Here is an 18,123-nt window from a genome sequence, read left to right on the forward strand (position 1 = left end):
AACTCCGTACTTCCCTTCCTAATTGAAAGGGTAGCTAGCAGTCTCCGTATTCTGTATACTAAGCCCCCCCCCCTTCAAGAAAAGATTACAGTTCAATTTCGCAAGGGCTTTTACCGGGCTTGAACTAGGTAATAAACTCATACTACTTAGTACTTAGCGAGTCAACCTTGAAAAGTGTTGTAGTATCTTTAAGCAATTACTTACGGAATACGGAGTCTGTGCAGTAGAATTTGACAAGACTTTGAGCCTTCAGAAACCACCGCTCTCCGTATGATCTATCATCTAGGTATGTGTATAAGGCTAAGCCGGGTCCGACATTTATTCATGAGGGGGGGGGGGATAGTACGTAGTATGATTAGACAAGTACTCAAAACTCCCCGTATAAGGGCCATGTCCCTAAGCGAGAAGAACCTTAGCGAGAAGCGTGGGAAGGGGTCGACGAATGAGAAAGCGACACTTGACAGAATAAACATTTACCCTGGGAAATAAGGATGTGAACGAAATGTCCTTATTGGGAGTATCCGCATGACGCAGTACTACAGTAGTCTCGAGTGCTCCGTAGGAGCACGTTCTAATTATAGAGCGGCAGCTCGGCAGTCGGTCGGGTCCCACAGGTTCCGAATCTAGTGTACGGCGGGAGAGCCAGGTGATCGAATGTGATCGAATGTGCACAGTCGGACGGAGTACGGAGTACGGACTAGTTGTACCTGTCACCGGGGAGACGATTTGCCGCGCCGACTCGGAGAAATCTTCCACAGCCCTGTCTGTCAATAGTAGAGAATACGGAGAGAAGGCGAGGATCGTACAGTACAGTACCGTACAGTAGGGAATACCTACTACGTAGATTTATTGATTCATCCGTTCATGATCCATTCATTTTACCCATCCATTCCAGAGGACATGAACGGATGGATGGATACAGTAGGTATACGCATGCCCCACCCACGTCATCAGGGCCTGGGATGATCATGATTCACAATCAGCCTTCCTCTGGCGGCCGCACTGGGTGACAGACTAGGGAATGGGGCTGGCTAGTGGTCCGTGGACTGACTTGACTGACTTGACTGACTGACTGACTGACTGGCTGACTGACTGGCTGACTGACTGGCTGACTGACTAACTGACTGACTAACTGACTGACTAACTGACTGACTGGCATGCGGATAGATGGGTGGCAGTGGCGGGAGAAAAACCTGGGGAAGACTAGGGTCCAGTACTAAGATCATCCTAATTAGTACTGTACCAGCCGCCTATGAGCCTGAGGGCCCCACCTTTCAGTCCGTGATTGGCTGGCCAAGCGGAAGGAAGAAAGCTAACGTCTTCGACACTGAGGCACGGGAGGTCCAGGTCCAGGTCCAGGCCGAGGCCGAGGCCGAGGCCGAGAGCCATGATCGGGATCCACTAGGTCCACTAAAGTACTACTACTGTAGGTAAGGTACCTACTCTTCTGGTGGCGGCGCTTATTAATTGATGGTCCATCCGTCTCGCGTCTTTCGTCTTTCCATCGAAACCCATGGATCATGGATGATGAATGATCTATATATCGGTCAGCTGCTACTCATGGGGGAAAAAAAAACAAAAAAAACAAAAAAAATACAAAAAAATACAAAAAAAAAAAAAAAAAAAATACAAAAAAAAAACAAAGGGACCCCAGAACTTCCACACTCATCCCCGGAAAATGTGGATTTCTATCGTCGTCCACAAGACGAATGGATGCGTAGCTTCTCGCTGCTATTGTAATCCGTACATAATACATAGTAGTAGCTGGGCCGCCGGGCAGAGACTGAGCCGAGATTGGTAGAGGGCAATACTCCGTACATGCATGCATGATGCATAATGGGCCGCAGTCTGGTGGGGTCTTGTTTTGTTTTGTCTGGTCTTGGTCAAGTCCTGTGCGTTTCGTACCTTATCACGCGGCGCATAAGTAACGAAGAGGCGAGGCGACGCGAGGCAGTGCGAGGCAATACGAGGCAATACGAGGCAATAGATCTACCTAGTAGGTCGCACTTCCGCTTCGCACATACGGAGAAACATACTTTGTATAGCTGAAAGTTATCAGTACCGGTATATATCATCTGGAGAGAAAGCCAGACCAAGGGAAGGAAGGCTGAGGCCCAGCGGGAACGAAATGAGTATCTGGAAATCCATTCCGTTCGGTTCTTTCTGACTCCTGGTTCCTGGTTCCCTTGCCGTCCTCTCTCGGGGCCTACCTGTCCTCTGCAGTCAGATGGAAGGATATCTTCGGCTCTGTCTCTGTGAACAGTAGATGCAGTGCAGGCAGGGGTAGCTACACTACTACACTGCAATGCATTGCACTGCACTGCACTGCACTCACTATATAGCTAAAATGGACCGACGCCGCGTTGGAGAGAAGATCCTACTCGTACGTAGGTACTCCGTAGAAGTTCCGTAGGTAGTTGTTAGCTTTGACGGCTTAACGCACAGCCAATTCCGCCTCTGCAGATCTAAGTCGGGTGGGTAGCTGGCAAGAAAGGGGGTGCCGTGCTTAAGTCGTTTTCGCATTTTTATCAGCCAGCGAATGCTCAGGAGTAAATAGGTACCGGTAGACGGACGGGAGTGAAACTGACTGATGGAAGTGGCGGCGGTAAGATGGATAAAGGAATTTGAAGTTGTATTATGTATGACTGAGCCCCACCATCTCGAAGCGAGACCCCGAGTGGCGTCGAAGGGGTTGGTATCATGGTACCTATCTACTTACCTATGATAGGAGAGATACCGATTAATTTTCTAACTCTAGCTCTAGCTCTAGCTTTAGCTCTAGCTCTAGCTCCAGCTCCATCGACAAACAGCCCTGCCATCTCGACTTCCATTCGAGCCGGTCAGCCACCGCTTACCTAACTCGAGTACCCTCAAGCGCCCTGGTGTTTCGGCGTAGAGCTAGTGACCGAGTTTGGCAGCCCGTAGGAGTAGGAGAGTGGATACTGGTGTCGACAAAATCCATTGCGGCATCTTGGTATCTCCATCTTCGGCTGGGGGATCCTGCCTTCTTCTGTCTTGGGGCCGGTGCTTTTGGTTTGGGTTCGGAGCGCAGCTTTGAAGCAAAGTCCTACTCCTTACCACTACCTACAACTAGTTCAGAGCCGTTGCTATCGCTCATTCCCAGAATCTGAGCTTAGTCAGGGCCTAATGCCCTCCCTAGCGGCTTGCCTACGTAGGGTGTGATTAGTGCCCCTGCAACATGCAAAGTAGAGTCAATCACTATACTCACAACATTCAATACAGAGTCGTGAATTTGTTTCGAGTACATTCTCTATTGCTGTCGTCTTTTCTCTATCGTTCCTTTTCTGTCCTGTCTAGTCCTGTCCAGTCTTGTCCGGTCCGGTTTCTTTGTGCTGATCGCCGTCAAAGAGCAAAACAAAGCTCACGTCAACAATTCACATACACATACCTACCAGGCCAATTCGGACGGGCTGGATGGGTATCCTCCTCCTCCTCCTCCCATTCACGGCTACTGCACCCTCGCCTCTCTGGACGGATCAACATCTTCAGATTCGATCTGATTGATTCGGCTAGAGCTTGCAACGGCGATTGCGTGGTCCCATAGCGGGAGCGATAGCCACTGGAGCAACGCATACCCCACCCCTCCAATCCTGTCGGGACCTATGATTGGGAACGCCGTAAGTCAAACTCTCCATCCATTCTCAACCTACCATCGCCCACGATCGCTCTGCTTTCCACGCCAGGAACCACAGAAGGCCGAAGTGTTGAGATCCCCGTTTCTGTAGCATGCCACCACCAAATCCGAGATCCGGCCTTCCTTCGCACAACCTCGTCTGCCACAGAAGATGCTGAGCGAAGCAGCAATTCATGAACAACAGCCGCTCGTCATGCGTCCCGCAACGTCTTCCGCTGCTACTGCGACTAATAGTGGGTTGAGTAATGCTGAAAATGGTATGTCAATAAAGCAATGCCCACTCGCGCTCTTGCGCCACTAAAGGTGTGATGGATGGACCGATGGATGTGTTTGAGAGCTACGGAATTCCCTTTCGTCTTGTCCTACGCACCGCTGTTCCCATGGCTAATTCGCTCTGAAGGGATTGCCTCCAACTCAAAGTCTGCCAACAACTTCCCCCCACCAAAGACCGACAAGCCGAGACCTCACGTATGCGGTACCTGTCAGCGATCCTTTGCTCGATTAGAACATCTCAAGCGCCACGAGCGCTCACACACTAAAGAGAAGCCCTTTGAGTGTCCGGAATGTGCAAGATGTTTCGCGCGGAGGGATCTGCTACTGCGGCACCAGCAGAAACTCCACATGACAACTACGCCTTCTTCGAGACCCAAAAACCGCCGAGAGAGTGCTGCGAGCAGCACAGCGGGGCCTGGGAGAGCACGAAAGTGCTCCGTTGCCACTGGGCATGGAGCGGCGAGCATGAGACCAAGAGCCAATACCATAAGCCATGTCGATGGGGCCCATATGCAACTCATGGCCGCTGCCAATGTCAATGTTGCTCGAAACGGGCTTGCTCCCACTCATAGCCGCCATCCGAGTCTCGCGGGTCTGCCGATGCAGAATGACTACCACTTCGGTGGGATGTCTGCAGCGCTTGGACAGAGAGGCGTGAATCACAGCCTGCCAAAGTTGGAAACGCACACCTTCAGTAACAGTGAGTTTGGAGGTGGCTTGAGGACTGCTCCTGTTGCAGGTGGATTCACCCCGGATTTCCATTACCTCGTCAACCCGGAATGGGATGTGGAAGGGCTATCGATTGGTCCCAGCTCGACTATCAACCCAAACGCTCTGCATTACAGCGACTCTCCGCAGTCCATGGCCATTGACTCGGTTTCTCCTTACCTCCAAGCTTTTTCGGACCTGTCGGCTAATCAGACTACGGATGAGACCTTTGACTGGATGAATAGCTTTCAACAGCAGATATCGTTCCAAGACGGGAATGAGAATGCCATTGACGGATCCTCCCCATCTGCAATTAGCACCGCAAGTCAGAGTGGGATTAGCGAAGTTATGCTGGATGGGTCGAATCAAACAGCGGGTTCGGCCTCATTGTGGAACCAGTCAATGATGGCACCTGCTATGGTGAACTTCAATCAGTTTCCCATGGATCTGGGCAATCAAAATTTTCATGACTTGATGAACGGTGGCGCTATGTCTGAACACAACCTCTCGCAGAATCCGAACGATGCCTACTTCTCAACCCCTCCACCATCCATGAGCTCCCTTAGTCCATCTGTAATGCCCGGCATCACAACCCAAGGTTTTCATCCACTGATCAACCTTGGGCCAGAAACACCAATTTCTATGAACGGTAGCCTGAATTCCTTATCACCTCTGGCCACAATCACGGATTTTACCCGCCAATCTCTCATGGCTGCGCTTGCGCAGGGCGCCCCGTTTGGCGGACGTAAATACTCGTTTACAACAACGAACAGCTCGCCGCTATCTCCTCATTTCCCGGGACGATCAGCGAGCGTCAGCGATGGAAGCAGAAATCTTCCAAGTGAGTTTTGCTCGATCTCCAGCGTTGATTCTGGATCTCCGAAAAATGAATGAAATGCCAACACAACAAAATTCTTGCCATGATCTCCGCTGTGCCAAATTGATTGTACTGAGTACTGACCCTGCCTTTTAGGCACTCATGACCTCCAACGATACATTGGCTCTTATATCCGATACTTCCACCCCCACTTACCTTTTCTACACATACCCACTCTTTCTTTTGCGGTCCCATCTTATACGGCCGACGGCCGAGGCAATCCCGGGCTCATGGGGGGGACTGGATGTCTCATTCTTTCAATGGCAGCCATCGGCGCTTTGTATGAGATGGAGCAAGTTCAGTCGAAGGACCTTTTCGAGTCAGCCAAGAAAATGATCCAATTGTATCTGGAGGATCGGAGAAAGGCCGATGTCAGGAAGGCAGATCACCGAAAGGCCAGCATCGACCGCGGATCCAGATCTCCCGAGGTCTCAGTGCATACCCCGGTCTGGCTCGTCCAAGCTATGTTGTTGAACGTGGTATACGGGCACAATTGTGGCGACAAGACTGCTGGAGATATCGCGAGCACGCATTGTGCAGCGCTGGTCAGCCTCGCTCGAGCAGCCGAATTGCTGAAACCCGACGTTCCGCAAGGCCAGAGCCGCCAGGATACTCATATGAGCGATGAAGGGGCGCCGGGCGAGTGGAATCATGATGGGGTCAAGATGGAAGTGCTGGACGAGAATCAGGAATGGTACACTTGGAAAATCAGAGAGGAGCGCAAGAGAACCCTGTACGCGGTATTCATCCTATCGAGCCTCTTGGTTTCCGCCTACAACCATACGCCTGCTCTGACGAATTCCGAGATCATGCTTGATCTTCCTTGCGATGAGGAATTGTGGACGGCGGACACCGCCCGGAGCTTCTATGCCCAAGGCGGTGCTCCTACGGCGAAGCATAATCAAGCCACTTTCCACGATTCGTTGAGCCAGCTGTTGCGGACCAGTGAGAAGCAGCAACAACAGATGGGAAATGGGCAGTGGAACGGGGAGCTCCCAGCTAGCAATCTTCGCCCAAGTACATTCGGCTGCCTAGTCCTTATCAACGCTCTCCACAACTACATTTGGGAGACACGGCAGCGACACCACAATAAAGTCTGGACCAACGAGGAGACTGAAAAGATGCATCGCCATATCGAGCCGGCTCTCAAGGCGTGGCAAGCTGCATGGGCCAGCAACCCTAACCACAGTCTAGAGCGACCCAATCCTTTCGGTTTTGGGCCGCTTTCCGCTGATAGCATCCCTCTCTTGGATCTCGCATACGTTCGGCTCTTTGTCAACCTCTCTCGATCAAAGGAGAAGTTCTGGCAGCGCGACTGGGACGGAATGGCGGAAGAGCTGTCGCGTGGAAGCGAGATTGTTCAGCACGCACAGCACTCGCCAGACTCCAACTCGGAATCAACAGACCCTTCTGACATGTCCACCACTAGCTCTGTCTTTGTTGACTCTCCTCCCATGTCCGATTCCTCTCCCGATTTTAAGGCAACCCGAGTACCAGCCAATGGCAACTACTCGACGTCCCCACCAGTATCGTCGACAAAGCGAGAGAAACACCTTCGTAAAGCTGCCTTCTATGCTGCGGATTCCCTCCTCATGTCGAACAAGCTTGGTGTCACGTTTGCAGACTTTACCTCCCGGGAGCTCCCACTCCAGTCGGCCATGTGCGCATTTGACTGTGCTCAGGTCCTCGCCGAGTGGACAGCAACTGTTCAAGAGCGGGTCGGGCGCTATTTGGGGATACTCGGCAGAGACAATATTGACTTCACCCAAGTTCCTGCCATCATGCTGCTGGACGAGGAGGACTCCGAGCTTCTCACCAAAGTCCAGGAAGTGCTGAACAGAGCCGAGATCAAGCTGAATTACGAGCTTGCGAGAGCCGGAGCCAGTACGCAACGACTCCCTGGGGCCGAGGCTTGCGGCTACGGAGGAAAAATATTGAAGGTGACGGCCTACATGTTGGATCGGGCCGCCATCTGGCCTGGTAAGTCTAGCGACATGGATTCCGGGAGCACTGCTAACAAAGAAATAGTCACTCACCTCATGGCACGCAGTCTGGAAACACAGGCCAACCATATGAGAGCACGGGCCGAGGAATCAGTAGCTCATCGTGAGTAGAAGCGATCACTTCCACTTGTGATACAACGGGATTTCAAAAAGCAAACACGGGATCGAAAAGCATACACCAAAAGCATCTCTCTGTAAAAAAGTACGACATTTCAGACGACCGAGGGTCTCCACACTCTCATCAATGTGTATTTATCCCACGGTACATAGTTGCGGACAACCGTACTTTGATCGGCAAATTTTTTCTTTGCGGCGGATGGCGCATTTTTTCCCCGAAGACGATTCTACGATTATGATATTTTCGAGTGTCTGCGGAAGTTCCTTTCTCCTACGTCAAGGGATGAGTGGAGGCGCGCAGACCTTACATGGCCTTCTTCTCGGCCGCAGTCCCCGTCGTACTCACCGATGATCAGAAGCATAGCAGTAATTCATCGCCTTCAAACGATCGTTTCTGATCTCTTGGAAGTTTATTGGACAGCCTTGCAGGGTCTGCATCTCGTCTCTCTCCTCTATTCTTGCACGGTATCTGCGCATTGAAGATGGTTGTGATTCGGTTCGTGTTTTGGCTTGGGCGTCCTGGCGCGGAAGTGGGGGGGGGGGGGGTTTCTCCCGCCTGCTTAACTTTCTCGACTAACGAAGATAAATGACATTTGATGGCTCTTTGGCGCAGCGATGGAGGGTGTTTCCCCCCCCCAGAGTTCATGGAGTGGAAATGAAACTACACAAAAACTGGAATTGGGAATTGGGGGGCGGTGGGCAGGGGCGTGTTGGGGGGCTTTATTCAACAGTGCCTGGGCTTTAGTGAAGGGAAGGGGATGGAACGGTTGGGGAATATGGGAAAGGAAAAGGGGAGTGATGGAATGGGATGGTTGGATGGAATGTTTTTTGGTGGAAATGCGAATGAGGTATGGGAATGGAAATGGGATGAATGGCTGTCTACGGGGCGTAGGCTTACTTTCATGTTGCTTTTCGCTGCTGCAGAGGCTTTTGCTAGTGAGCCCGAGAGCAGTGGCGGGCTGGTTGGCTGGCTGGCTGGCTGGCTCCAAAAGGACCGAAAGATGAGTGAGCAATGAATGCCAGTGTGTGATTGGCCATCCCAGAGAGAAGTTGTTTTGTCCTCTACGCTGCGAGTAAGCTGAGTTGAGTTGAGTTGAGTTGAGTTGAGTTGAGGTGAGGTGAGTTGAGTTGAGTTGAGTTGACTTGGGTTGAGTTGGGTTGAGTTGAGGTGAGTTGAGGGAGAGCTGAGTTGAGTAGAGTTGAGTTGAGTTGAGTTGAGTTGAGTTGAGTTGAGTTGAGTTGAGTTGAGTTGAGTTGAGTTGAGTTGAGTTGAGTTGAGTTGAGTTGAGTTGAGTTGAGTTGAGTTGAGGTGAGTTGAGTTGAGGGAGAGCTGAGTTGAGTAGAGTTGAGTAGAGCTGTGCTGGGCTGAGCTGAGCTGAGCTGAGCTGAGTTGAGCTGGGCTGGGCTGGGCTGAACTGAACTGAATTGAACTGAAGGGTGGTGCCACTGCTTGCTTACTTTCTTGTACTCCCCTACCTACTACCTCTTTACCCCTCCTTTTCTTGTGTGCGAGGGGTCGTTTTCTTTGTTCTGTTTGGAGCCGGGTAGAGAAAGGGATATAAGAAAGTGGATAAGGCGAAAGGAAGAGAGAAAGTAAGAGAGAGAGAGAGAAGAGAGCTCCTTCACTTCGAATTCCGCATCCAAAAAGGCGAACTTATGCTTGCTTACGTACGCCCAGACGAGACTGACTTTGGGAGTAGGTGGAGCTTGCCTTGGCCCGGCCCGGTGGATGCTTGAAAAGTCGTGCTATTAATACGGAGATATCTCCTCTTCCTACTCTACTTACCTATACACATCTCTCTCTCTCTGTCTTTCTCTCTTCATCTTATTGCTTAAAGCCTGCCTGGTTCAAATCTCATATCTCAAATCTCAGCTTACGTGTTGGCCTAGTCTTTGAGTACTTACGATGGCTTCCTCCACTATCAAGGCGGGCGAGCGACCCGTGGGCAGGAAGTTCATTGTTGCGTGTGATGGTTCGTAGACCTCCCAGAGGCCAGAGGTACTGGTGTTAGTTATGAGACAGACTCGTTGCTGATGATCGATTGATCGGTGGATGAACAGGAACATGGCAGGTGAGTATCACCGCGAGACCCATCTCCAAGTGGGGATGTACACTTCTCTGGGCACCTTTTTGACGCCCCTTCAGAACTCAGACATGGGCGTAGACACCTCCCCCTTCTCGCCACCTTCCGCCCAGATCCCGACTAACGTGACGCGCATCATCCGCGCCCTCAACCACCGCGACTCGGATGGCGTGACTCAAGTCGCCTTCTACCAGCGTGGTGTCGGCACCGATAACCTTCAGGACATGGTCGTTGGCGGCCTCACGGGCAATGACATCGGCAACCACATCCGCGAGGCGTATGCCTTCGTCGCGAACAACTTTAACCCAGAGAGTCAGAAGGAGCTTGACGACGTGACGACGCCGCTGGACCAGATTGTGCTGTTGGGATTCTCGCGCGGGGCCTACACGGCTCGCGCGATTGCCAGTTTGATTTCAGACATAGGTTTGTTGACGAAGCTGGGCATGGAGAGCTTCTGGGCTATCTTTGGGGACTGGATGAAGCAGGATGTGGAGGGGCAACAGAGCCTGTGGTTCGTGGCTACGTACAAGGACGTGGCGGAGAAGTTTCAGCAGGAGTATGGGAGGAAGATTGCGTTCACGGACAAGGTGTACCGGGATACCTTGATTGAGCAGGGCTTGACGAGATGGGGGATGCCCATCAGAGCTGTGGGAGTCTGGGACACTGTTGGTGAGTTCCCCCCAACTCCATTCGCGGGAGGAAATATTCGTTGATCTATCTATCTATCTAGGTGCTCTTGGAATCCCAATACCATGGGACAGCGACAACGTCAAGCCCTTTTCATTCGTCAACACCAGAGTTCCACGAGCTGTCCAGCACGCCTTCCACGCCCTCGCCATCGACGAACGTCGCAACCTCTTCACCCCAACCATGTGGGAAGAGCCGGACCAGGCAGGCCACCTCAAAACGCTCAAACAATGCTGGTTCCCGGGTTCTCACTCCAACATCGGCGGCTCGTACCCCGACGCCGGAATCTCCAACATCACGCTCGCGTGGATGGTTTCCCAACTCGAAGAACACGACGGCGGCATCCTGTCTTTCAACCCCGACTACCTCGACTTCGTGCAAGACCTGAACAACAGATTCTACGCCTCGGAACCGGAGCCCGTCCGGCCATGGGGTTTCGGCAAACTGTACGATTCGTCCCTCGTAATGGACCCCGTGACCCTAGCCAACGCTCTCCTGCCCGGCGCGCGGACCCTGGGCCGCTACCACAGAGTCGACACGGCGAACGGCAAGCAGACGAGCGTCCCGCTGAGAGGCACAGGCGAGAGCATCCACCGATGCGTGCGGGTCCGGATCGACGGCGGCGGGAGAGGCCTCGAGGAAGTCGTCGGCAGGTCGGCCGTCGGCAAGTTCCTGAACGTCCTCAAGAAGGCTGTGGGGGCCACGGAGGATAACACCGCCGAGGGGAAGCTCTACCGCAGTCCGGCGCTGGGCAACTACGTGCTGGTCCAGCCCGCGGTTGACCAGGACGGGGCCGATAATTCGGGGCCGGTGAGCGGCGTCTTCTGGAGGGGGAAGGATGGGAAGGGGGATCTGCCTGAGGATGTGATGGGGAGGACAGAGATTCGGTTGTTGAAGAGGAGTCTGGGTGTTTCTTGAGACGGGCGGTATGGTACGGGTTGCGGGGTATGGGGTTGTGGCGGTTATGGGGCTGTTGTTTGTTTACTTTCAACGACGGCGGAAATGGGGATAAGCGAGGTGGAAGGAAAGGGGTAAGAAATCCACTTGGCGTGGGAATTTGCCTCTGGGGACTGGTTGCTGGTGGGTAGCTTCATGAGTCTGTTACGTAGATCAATGACTTCTTTTTCGTCACACCTGAACCTGAACGCCACGCCGATTCCTTTTTATCTATCCATCCATCCATCCATTTATCCATCCATTTATCCATCTATCTATCCAATCGATCAATCCTCCCTCCCCTCCCCTCCTCCCTTCGCTCCCTTGAAACAATCCCACACCGCAACGACGACAATCACCGACTATTTACCTTCTACCTTACCTTTTTACCTTGCAATCAATCAATCAATCAATGATAACCCACAAATATATATATACATATATATATATATTTCAAGCAAATAATCGTCGGTTAATCGTCGGTTACCTTGAATTTAATTTGTAAAAAATCTCGACCTGGCGCAGCCAGGTCGGCACAACCAAGGCGGGACAGTAACGGTATCCCACTTATCAAACAACAACTATCAATATAAAGAAGAAAAGAAAAAATCGTTAAATGCTTTACAAAAAAAAACCTGCTCTACAAACGTGAATTAAAATTATAGAAATGCATTTATTTGTGGTAATCTAATAATACATTTAAATGAAGTGAAAAAAATGGTCAAAAACCGTCTTGAATAATTCAAATTTCACTTGTTTGCTGCTAATATCGTAACAACCACAACCTTAATTTTTTTTTTTAAAAAAAAAAACGTCACATAGATCGAACGAAAAGAAAATGATTTGATTTATTATAGTACGACATGTATTAATCATCAAATAAAAGTTGATAGTGATGCCCGTATTCTTTGGACGGATTTAAATACCTACCAGTCCGATTTTCGTGTTTCCTCGCTGATTCTAGTAGGTATTCACGCGGCAATTCTGATTGATATATACCTATATACCTTACGCATCACCAAGATCGAAAAATAGGTATACATACATACATATCAAAAGTACACTATTTTTATTACCTGTAACCCCAACAACACATTAAAGGAATAACAACTTTATAATTAAGATCCCATGGATCGATCCATATCAGCCTTAATATCGTGCATCTGTGCATACGGAAAATAAATTACGATGTAATAATGGTGGGCTGATTTTGATATCTATTATGAAGGAGCGAGTGTTAGCGTCCCGCCGGGGTGGTGTGCCCCGACTTGCGACACGCAAGTCGGTCGGGTCAATTCTTTCGGATTGAAATTCAGGGAAACAGGCGATTGAGGATATTAACAATAGTAACGACGACGAAGACAAAAAACATCAAGCAGCTAATTCTCTCGCACATCGCAAGGGCAGGGAGAGGGGGAGGGAGAGAGGGAGAGAGGGAGGAATTCCATCAAGACCAACACAACTCTCAAGTACTTTACCCCCCACTTCGTGAACCAGTCCAGTCCAGTCCAATCTGATACCTGATACCTGATACCTGATAATCATACTCATACTGATATACTCAATAAACCATTTCATCTTCAAGACGTTTCTTTACTATTACCTACCTACCTACCTACTGATTTACTGACTTACTACTGAAACCTATAATAAATTGTAAGAGTTCTCGTCTACAGGGAAAAAATTAAAAAAATTAAATTAAATGAGAAGAAAAGGAGAAGATAAAAAAAAAAGGGGGGGGGGGGGGGGGGGGGGGGGAGATACAAAGCCTCTTGAGAGAAGCTGTCGTCACTGGCAGCTAGCTAGCTGAATGGATGAATGGATATCGATCTATCTTATCATTAGAAAGGGCGGAGCGGAGGGACTCTCTGCCCTGGATCCTCTAGACCAACACTAATAGTGTCATCGAATAGCTCCCGCGGTCAGTACGTAGGTCGACGACCATGCCTAGCACAGCCGCGGCCACTGACTTCTATCGACGGGAACTCTTCGCATCAGGAAATGCTTGGCTCCCCCTAAAAAAAAAAACCAGAAAAGAAAACACCCAACAAGGACTAACTAATGGCGTCCTCTACAAACAATCTATCCATTTAGGCTCAGATCGTCCCAATCGGTTTCGGTACCCAGGGACCCTCCCATAACGCCCAGCCTTTACCCTTGGCAGGATGGCCGGCTGCCTCCTGGGGCTTTCGTACATCCTCAGCATCCAGTTCCCTGTTCATCATCTCCATTTCCGCTCTGACCTCCTCGATGCTACTCACGGCTTTGACCTCCCCGCCTGGCGATGCGTCAACGAGCAGAGCCCCTTCCTCCTTCAGAATACGATTCTGGATTCGCAGCTCCCAGGAATCGCCCAGCCCCCCCGAGAAGAGCGGGGCGCCACCAGTGTCAACCGCCCACAGCGCCTCCAGCAGCTGCTCTGGAGCCCAGTTGTCCAAGGACTGCTCCAGCGCGGCGTAGAACGGTGTGGCTCTCGCCTCGAAGAGTCTCTGCATGAACACGTAGCATTCTTCCTGAGGAGTGGGTGCGTCTGGGAGCTTGGCCCAGTAGTAGTCCCATATCCAGTGCAGCGCTTTCTGAGTAGCGGTACGGAGCTTGGAGAGTGAGGGTAGCTCTTCGTGGGTGACCTGGTGGCGGAGCTCGACGTAAGTCGCGGGTAGGCCGATGGTTTTGGCGATTGAGTACATGCTCAGCTTCCGGCGCTTGTCTTGGTGGCTATCGAGGAGACCTGTGACGAATCTGCGCGCGTTAGCTTGATTCACTAGTTGGACGCGTTGGGCAGTGCTGAGATGTGGACGAGGGACTTGTATGTGGACCAACTATCTCCGAGGCCACGAACACCCAAGGTCTTGCGCTTGGATGTCACACAGCTTAGGAGAAGTGTCAACAAAAGAACGCAACAACCATCAAGACCATCCGCTTCTTCAAGTCCCACACATCCCAAGAATAGAACCAAAGCACTCCCTTTGACCCCACCACCCCCTCACCCCGACAACCCACCTACAAAATGCGGCCGCATACGCCGCCCTGACACAGTAAGTCGCGTTCCCCTTCCCATCATTCAGCATCGCCGCCGTCAGCAGCGCTGTGCTCTCCACCAGGTGCGGGCAGTTACCCCGCTGCATCCACACCGCGACCCTCGCTGCGGCGGCGTGGCGCCGCTCCCTAACTACGTCCAAGTCCTGTCTGCGGGGACCGGGATAGAAATCTGCGCGGACGGCGAGGAGATCGCGGGCGTGGCGCCAGGGTGTGATGACGTATTGGACCATGGCCGTTGGCCGTTGGGAATGAGGGATGGATGGATGGATGGGTGGGTAGGTGGGTAGGTGGCGACGATACCTGGCCTTTGAAAGGGGAGAAGGAATGAGAATATATGAGTGAATGGCGAGAGAGAGAGAGGAGTTGGGAGGGTTTAATATTTACTATGGTATGGTATGGTTTGATAGATGAGGGCCAGACGGAGCGAACGAGGTTGAAATTCCTTGGTGCCAAGATATGAGGCTCTGCGGGAGCTTAGACGAAGCGAGGAAAGTCTAAATGAGTCAAGCTCCGTAATCGATGTTCGACTAACAGTTGGACCAATCACTTTCATACACGCTATTAGAACTAGCATTTATGGAATGTGTTTCAATTCTTATGATGCACGCACAGTTGTGCGAGTCTCATCTCCACCTCAGTTGGGTTACTATCATCTACGCACGCTTGCGGAGCCGATCTTTCCAATCCTGGTACACCCATATCCCAACTCCACGCTAAATCAAATAAAGACATACTAGGAAGGTTGCATCGAAATTCGATACCCTTATAAAGATCCGGGGCCAAAATACCCCTGAGAAGTGACAGTCGCATGAGGTTGACTTGGGGGGAGAAATCCGCTTTCTAAAACCGAAGCCTGTGCTGGCGCCTCGTCGTCATCCTCTCCCTCACCATCCTGATCACCATCCTCCTCCTCATCGCTTGGGGGAGGGACGTAAGACTCCTCGAGCTTCAAGCCCTTGCCAGTAGGTGCGACTATTCGAGCGCAGGTTTCAGTGCAGCCGTTCATCATCAGCCCCCGATAGCAATTTAAATCATTTGGCAGAGGTGTTTTGATGACCTCGGGTGCATCATAGAGACCCATGCCGATCAGTTCCTCTCCATCCGAGTCGGGCTCCGAGAGTGATAGGGAATGGTATGGAATGCTTTCTGTGGCTGGGAAGGTAGATTCGGGGTGTTGTGTGGGAAGAAAGTCTTCTGGCGTGGGTGGAGTCGTCGAAGAGTTCTCGAAAGCGTGGCTCGCGAAGTTGTTCCAGTCGCAGTGGGAATACATGATTGGATCGGTGTCTTCTGCTGACAGAGGAACCAAATTCCTGTGGAACTGCTCTTGGTATTGTTGTTGTTGTTGATGATGATGATGATGTGGTGGTTGTTGTTGTTGTTGCTCTTGTTGTATTTGACTAACCGAGTAGCCCGAGTTCGAGGAATGCAAGGAGGGAGTATGGTCGTGGTATGTATATTGTGGTTGCTCATACCCATTGAATGGCCTTGAGAGAGGAGAAAATGGTGAGTCGGGGGATGCATTGCCCGAGTGAGCAGCATGGTCGAAATATTGGAAATGGCTGCAGTCGCTGATCGGAATTTGGTATGCTGGTTGATATCGTTGCTGAGGAGAGATGCGAGAGGCCGGGTGCCAGCTCACAGGTCTCGATCGTTGTTCAGGAAGTCGTTGTCCATCATTTGAGATGAGGGATCCGCTGGCCATAGCATTCTGCTGCTCGATCATGGCGAGCCTCCTTCGATGTGCTCCGTCACTCATCACAGTTCGCCGTCTTCCTATTGATCCTCTGGGGCTATTGCTCGCACTGCTTGGCTTGACTACACGCATCGAGGCACCTGGCCGCTGTCCATTTGAGCTTCGAGGGTAGCGAGCGAGATTGGACGAGGCCATCTGCTTAGAAACATCGTCCAGCAACATTTCGAGGGTGTTGTATCCCAGCGGGTTTCCTCCATAAGCTGTGTTCATCATCGTGTGGTGGGTGAGTGCGTTTGAATATGCGTGGGGATGTTGAGAGGAAGGCTCCGCTGTGAATGAAGGAAGGATGAGCCTTATATCAGTGCCCACTGGACATCGTTAATCATAAGTAACTCCTGGCTTCAGGGGAGTAAATGGTAAGGGGAAAAGTGGTGCGGAGTCTAAAAGGGAAAGTAGTAGTAAATAGATCTTCTTTAGATCAAAGAAGGCTAGACAGTGGAAAGCACAAATATGGATACTCCCTTGCAACTGACTTAGAGTTCCGGTATGCTGTCTGTGTCATATGGAACACACGAACGAGCAAGGGCGGGCGCCTCTAGAGGTCTGGAGGTCTGGAGGACTGGAGGACTGGAGGACTGGAGGACACGCCGGGCTTTCTTCTGGGGATGGATGGCATGGCATGGCATAGCATGGCATAGCATGGCATGGGCTCTGCTGGCGGTCAAAGTACCGTACAAGTAGTAGTACTACGTACTATACGTAGAGACCGAGCCCCTGGGCCTGCAAGTTGCAGAGTTTCGACGGCCAAGCGCTACATCCTCCCGCGGGTGGATGCGTAAGCAAGGTACGTTGTAGTAGTTGTAAAAGAGTTGTCGTACGTGCTGTACTAGTAAGTTCGGTCGAAGTAAGAGTATGAGTAAGTGCAGAGTTGTACGGGGGAGATAATAGTTTTGGTTGGTTTTGTAAAGGGAAGAAGGGCAGGGAATAGGTTGGGGGTCGAGGTGGAGGTGGAGGTGGAGGTGGAGGTGGAAGTGGAGGTGGAGGTGAGGTGGAGGTGGAGGTGGGGGCAAAAGCGCCCCAGGCGTGGGACGGGGTTGGGTGATGGAGGAGTGATAGATGGACATGGAACATGATAAGTGGCGCGACCGGGTGTCTACTGTAGTCTGTACAGAGTAATAAGGAAATTCGTATACTAATACGTACGTACATAGTAGTACTAGTACGTAGTAGTAGTAAGTACGGTAGAATAGTGCTCGGAGCTTGTTTCGAAGATAAGTAATAGTATAAATGGAGAATTACTTACAACTAAAAAAGTACTACGTACTTCTACCTAGTTGTAGTAATTTAGTAAGTAGTATTATTACTATTACTATTACTATTACTATTACTGTAGATGCGATTGCTTGGGAGTGAAAAGCGGTCAGGGAGGGGAGTGGGTAGAGTAAGGCGCGAGGGGGTGATCGTAGTAAATGATTATATCACACACACACACATACCTACACATCACCAACTTCTCTTCCCTCTCCTCCGCTCCTCTCCTCCATCCAAGACTCGGTCGGGCAAGGCGATGGATGATTGATTGATTGATTGATCGATCGATCGATTGACGGTGCTCCCGCTGCCTCTCTACTGTTCTCGATCGAGTAGGTAGTTACGACTACCTACGGTAGTTGGAAGCAGAGCATTATTAAGCAGGTATTATAACCAAACCTGTCCCTGTCCCGACGGACAGAGCTCATTTGCTGTACGAAGCGGGAACGAAAGCTGGGCTGAGTGGAGCTGAGGGCTGAGGGCTGAGAGCTGAGAGCTGAGAGCTGAGAGCTGAACACAGACAGGCAAATTGAGGCCGGCCGGCTTATCATTCCCGGGCCACATAGAGAACATTCCTCCCAGCACCTAGTTCCCGGATTGGCAAGTCCATGGATCGTCAAAGAAGAACTCTATCTGTAGGGTTTCTCTCGCTTCCGGGTGTCTCCAATTCCAGGGTGCAGATGAAGTGCAGTGCAGGAGCAGCGACAGGGACTAGGGTATTCATTCAGGTTGCATGCCGG

The 18,123-nt window shown here is 51.2% G+C and overlaps 3 protein-coding genes across 3 annotated transcripts; 2 read left to right on the forward strand and 1 right to left on the reverse strand.

The window, feature by feature from the left end:
- Positions 1-3,806: 3,806 nt before the first annotated feature.
- L3040_002456 (uncharacterized protein) lies at positions 3,807-7,627 on the forward strand (the record flags this gene model as incomplete). Its single annotated transcript, XM_007289637.1, has 4 exons — positions 3,807-3,912; positions 4,056-5,477; positions 5,610-7,493; positions 7,542-7,627. The coding sequence occupies 4 exons, from the start codon at positions 3,807-3,809 to the stop codon at positions 7,625-7,627; spliced, it is 3,498 nt and encodes a 1,165-aa protein (XP_007289699.1).
- A 1,912-nt stretch (positions 7,628-9,539) lies between these two features.
- On the forward strand, positions 9,540-11,322 carry L3040_002457 (uncharacterized protein; the record flags this gene model as incomplete). The annotated part of the gene is made up of 4 exons (XM_066155561.1): positions 9,540-9,606; positions 9,695-9,705; positions 9,780-10,386; positions 10,448-11,322. 4 exons carry the CDS (start codon positions 9,540-9,542, stop codon positions 11,320-11,322), a joined length of 1,560 nt encoding a protein of 519 aa, XP_066012554.1.
- Positions 11,323-13,436: 2,114 nt separating this feature from the next.
- Positions 13,437-14,609, reverse strand: L3040_002458 (uncharacterized protein; the record flags this gene model as incomplete). The annotated part of the gene is made up of 2 exons (XM_066155562.1): positions 13,437-14,079; positions 14,341-14,609. The coding sequence occupies 2 exons, from the start codon at positions 14,607-14,609 to the stop codon at positions 13,437-13,439; spliced, it is 912 nt and encodes a 303-aa protein (XP_066012555.1).
- Between the last annotated feature and the right edge of the window lie 3,514 nt (positions 14,610-18,123).

The sequence above is a fragment of the Drepanopeziza brunnea genome (genome assembly GCF_022702325.1).
Source record: "Drepanopeziza brunnea f. sp. 'multigermtubi' strain 214-2 chromosome Unknown ctg3, whole genome shotgun sequence".
Lineage (NCBI taxonomy): Eukaryota > Fungi > Ascomycota > Leotiomycetes > Helotiales > Drepanopezizaceae > Drepanopeziza > Drepanopeziza brunnea.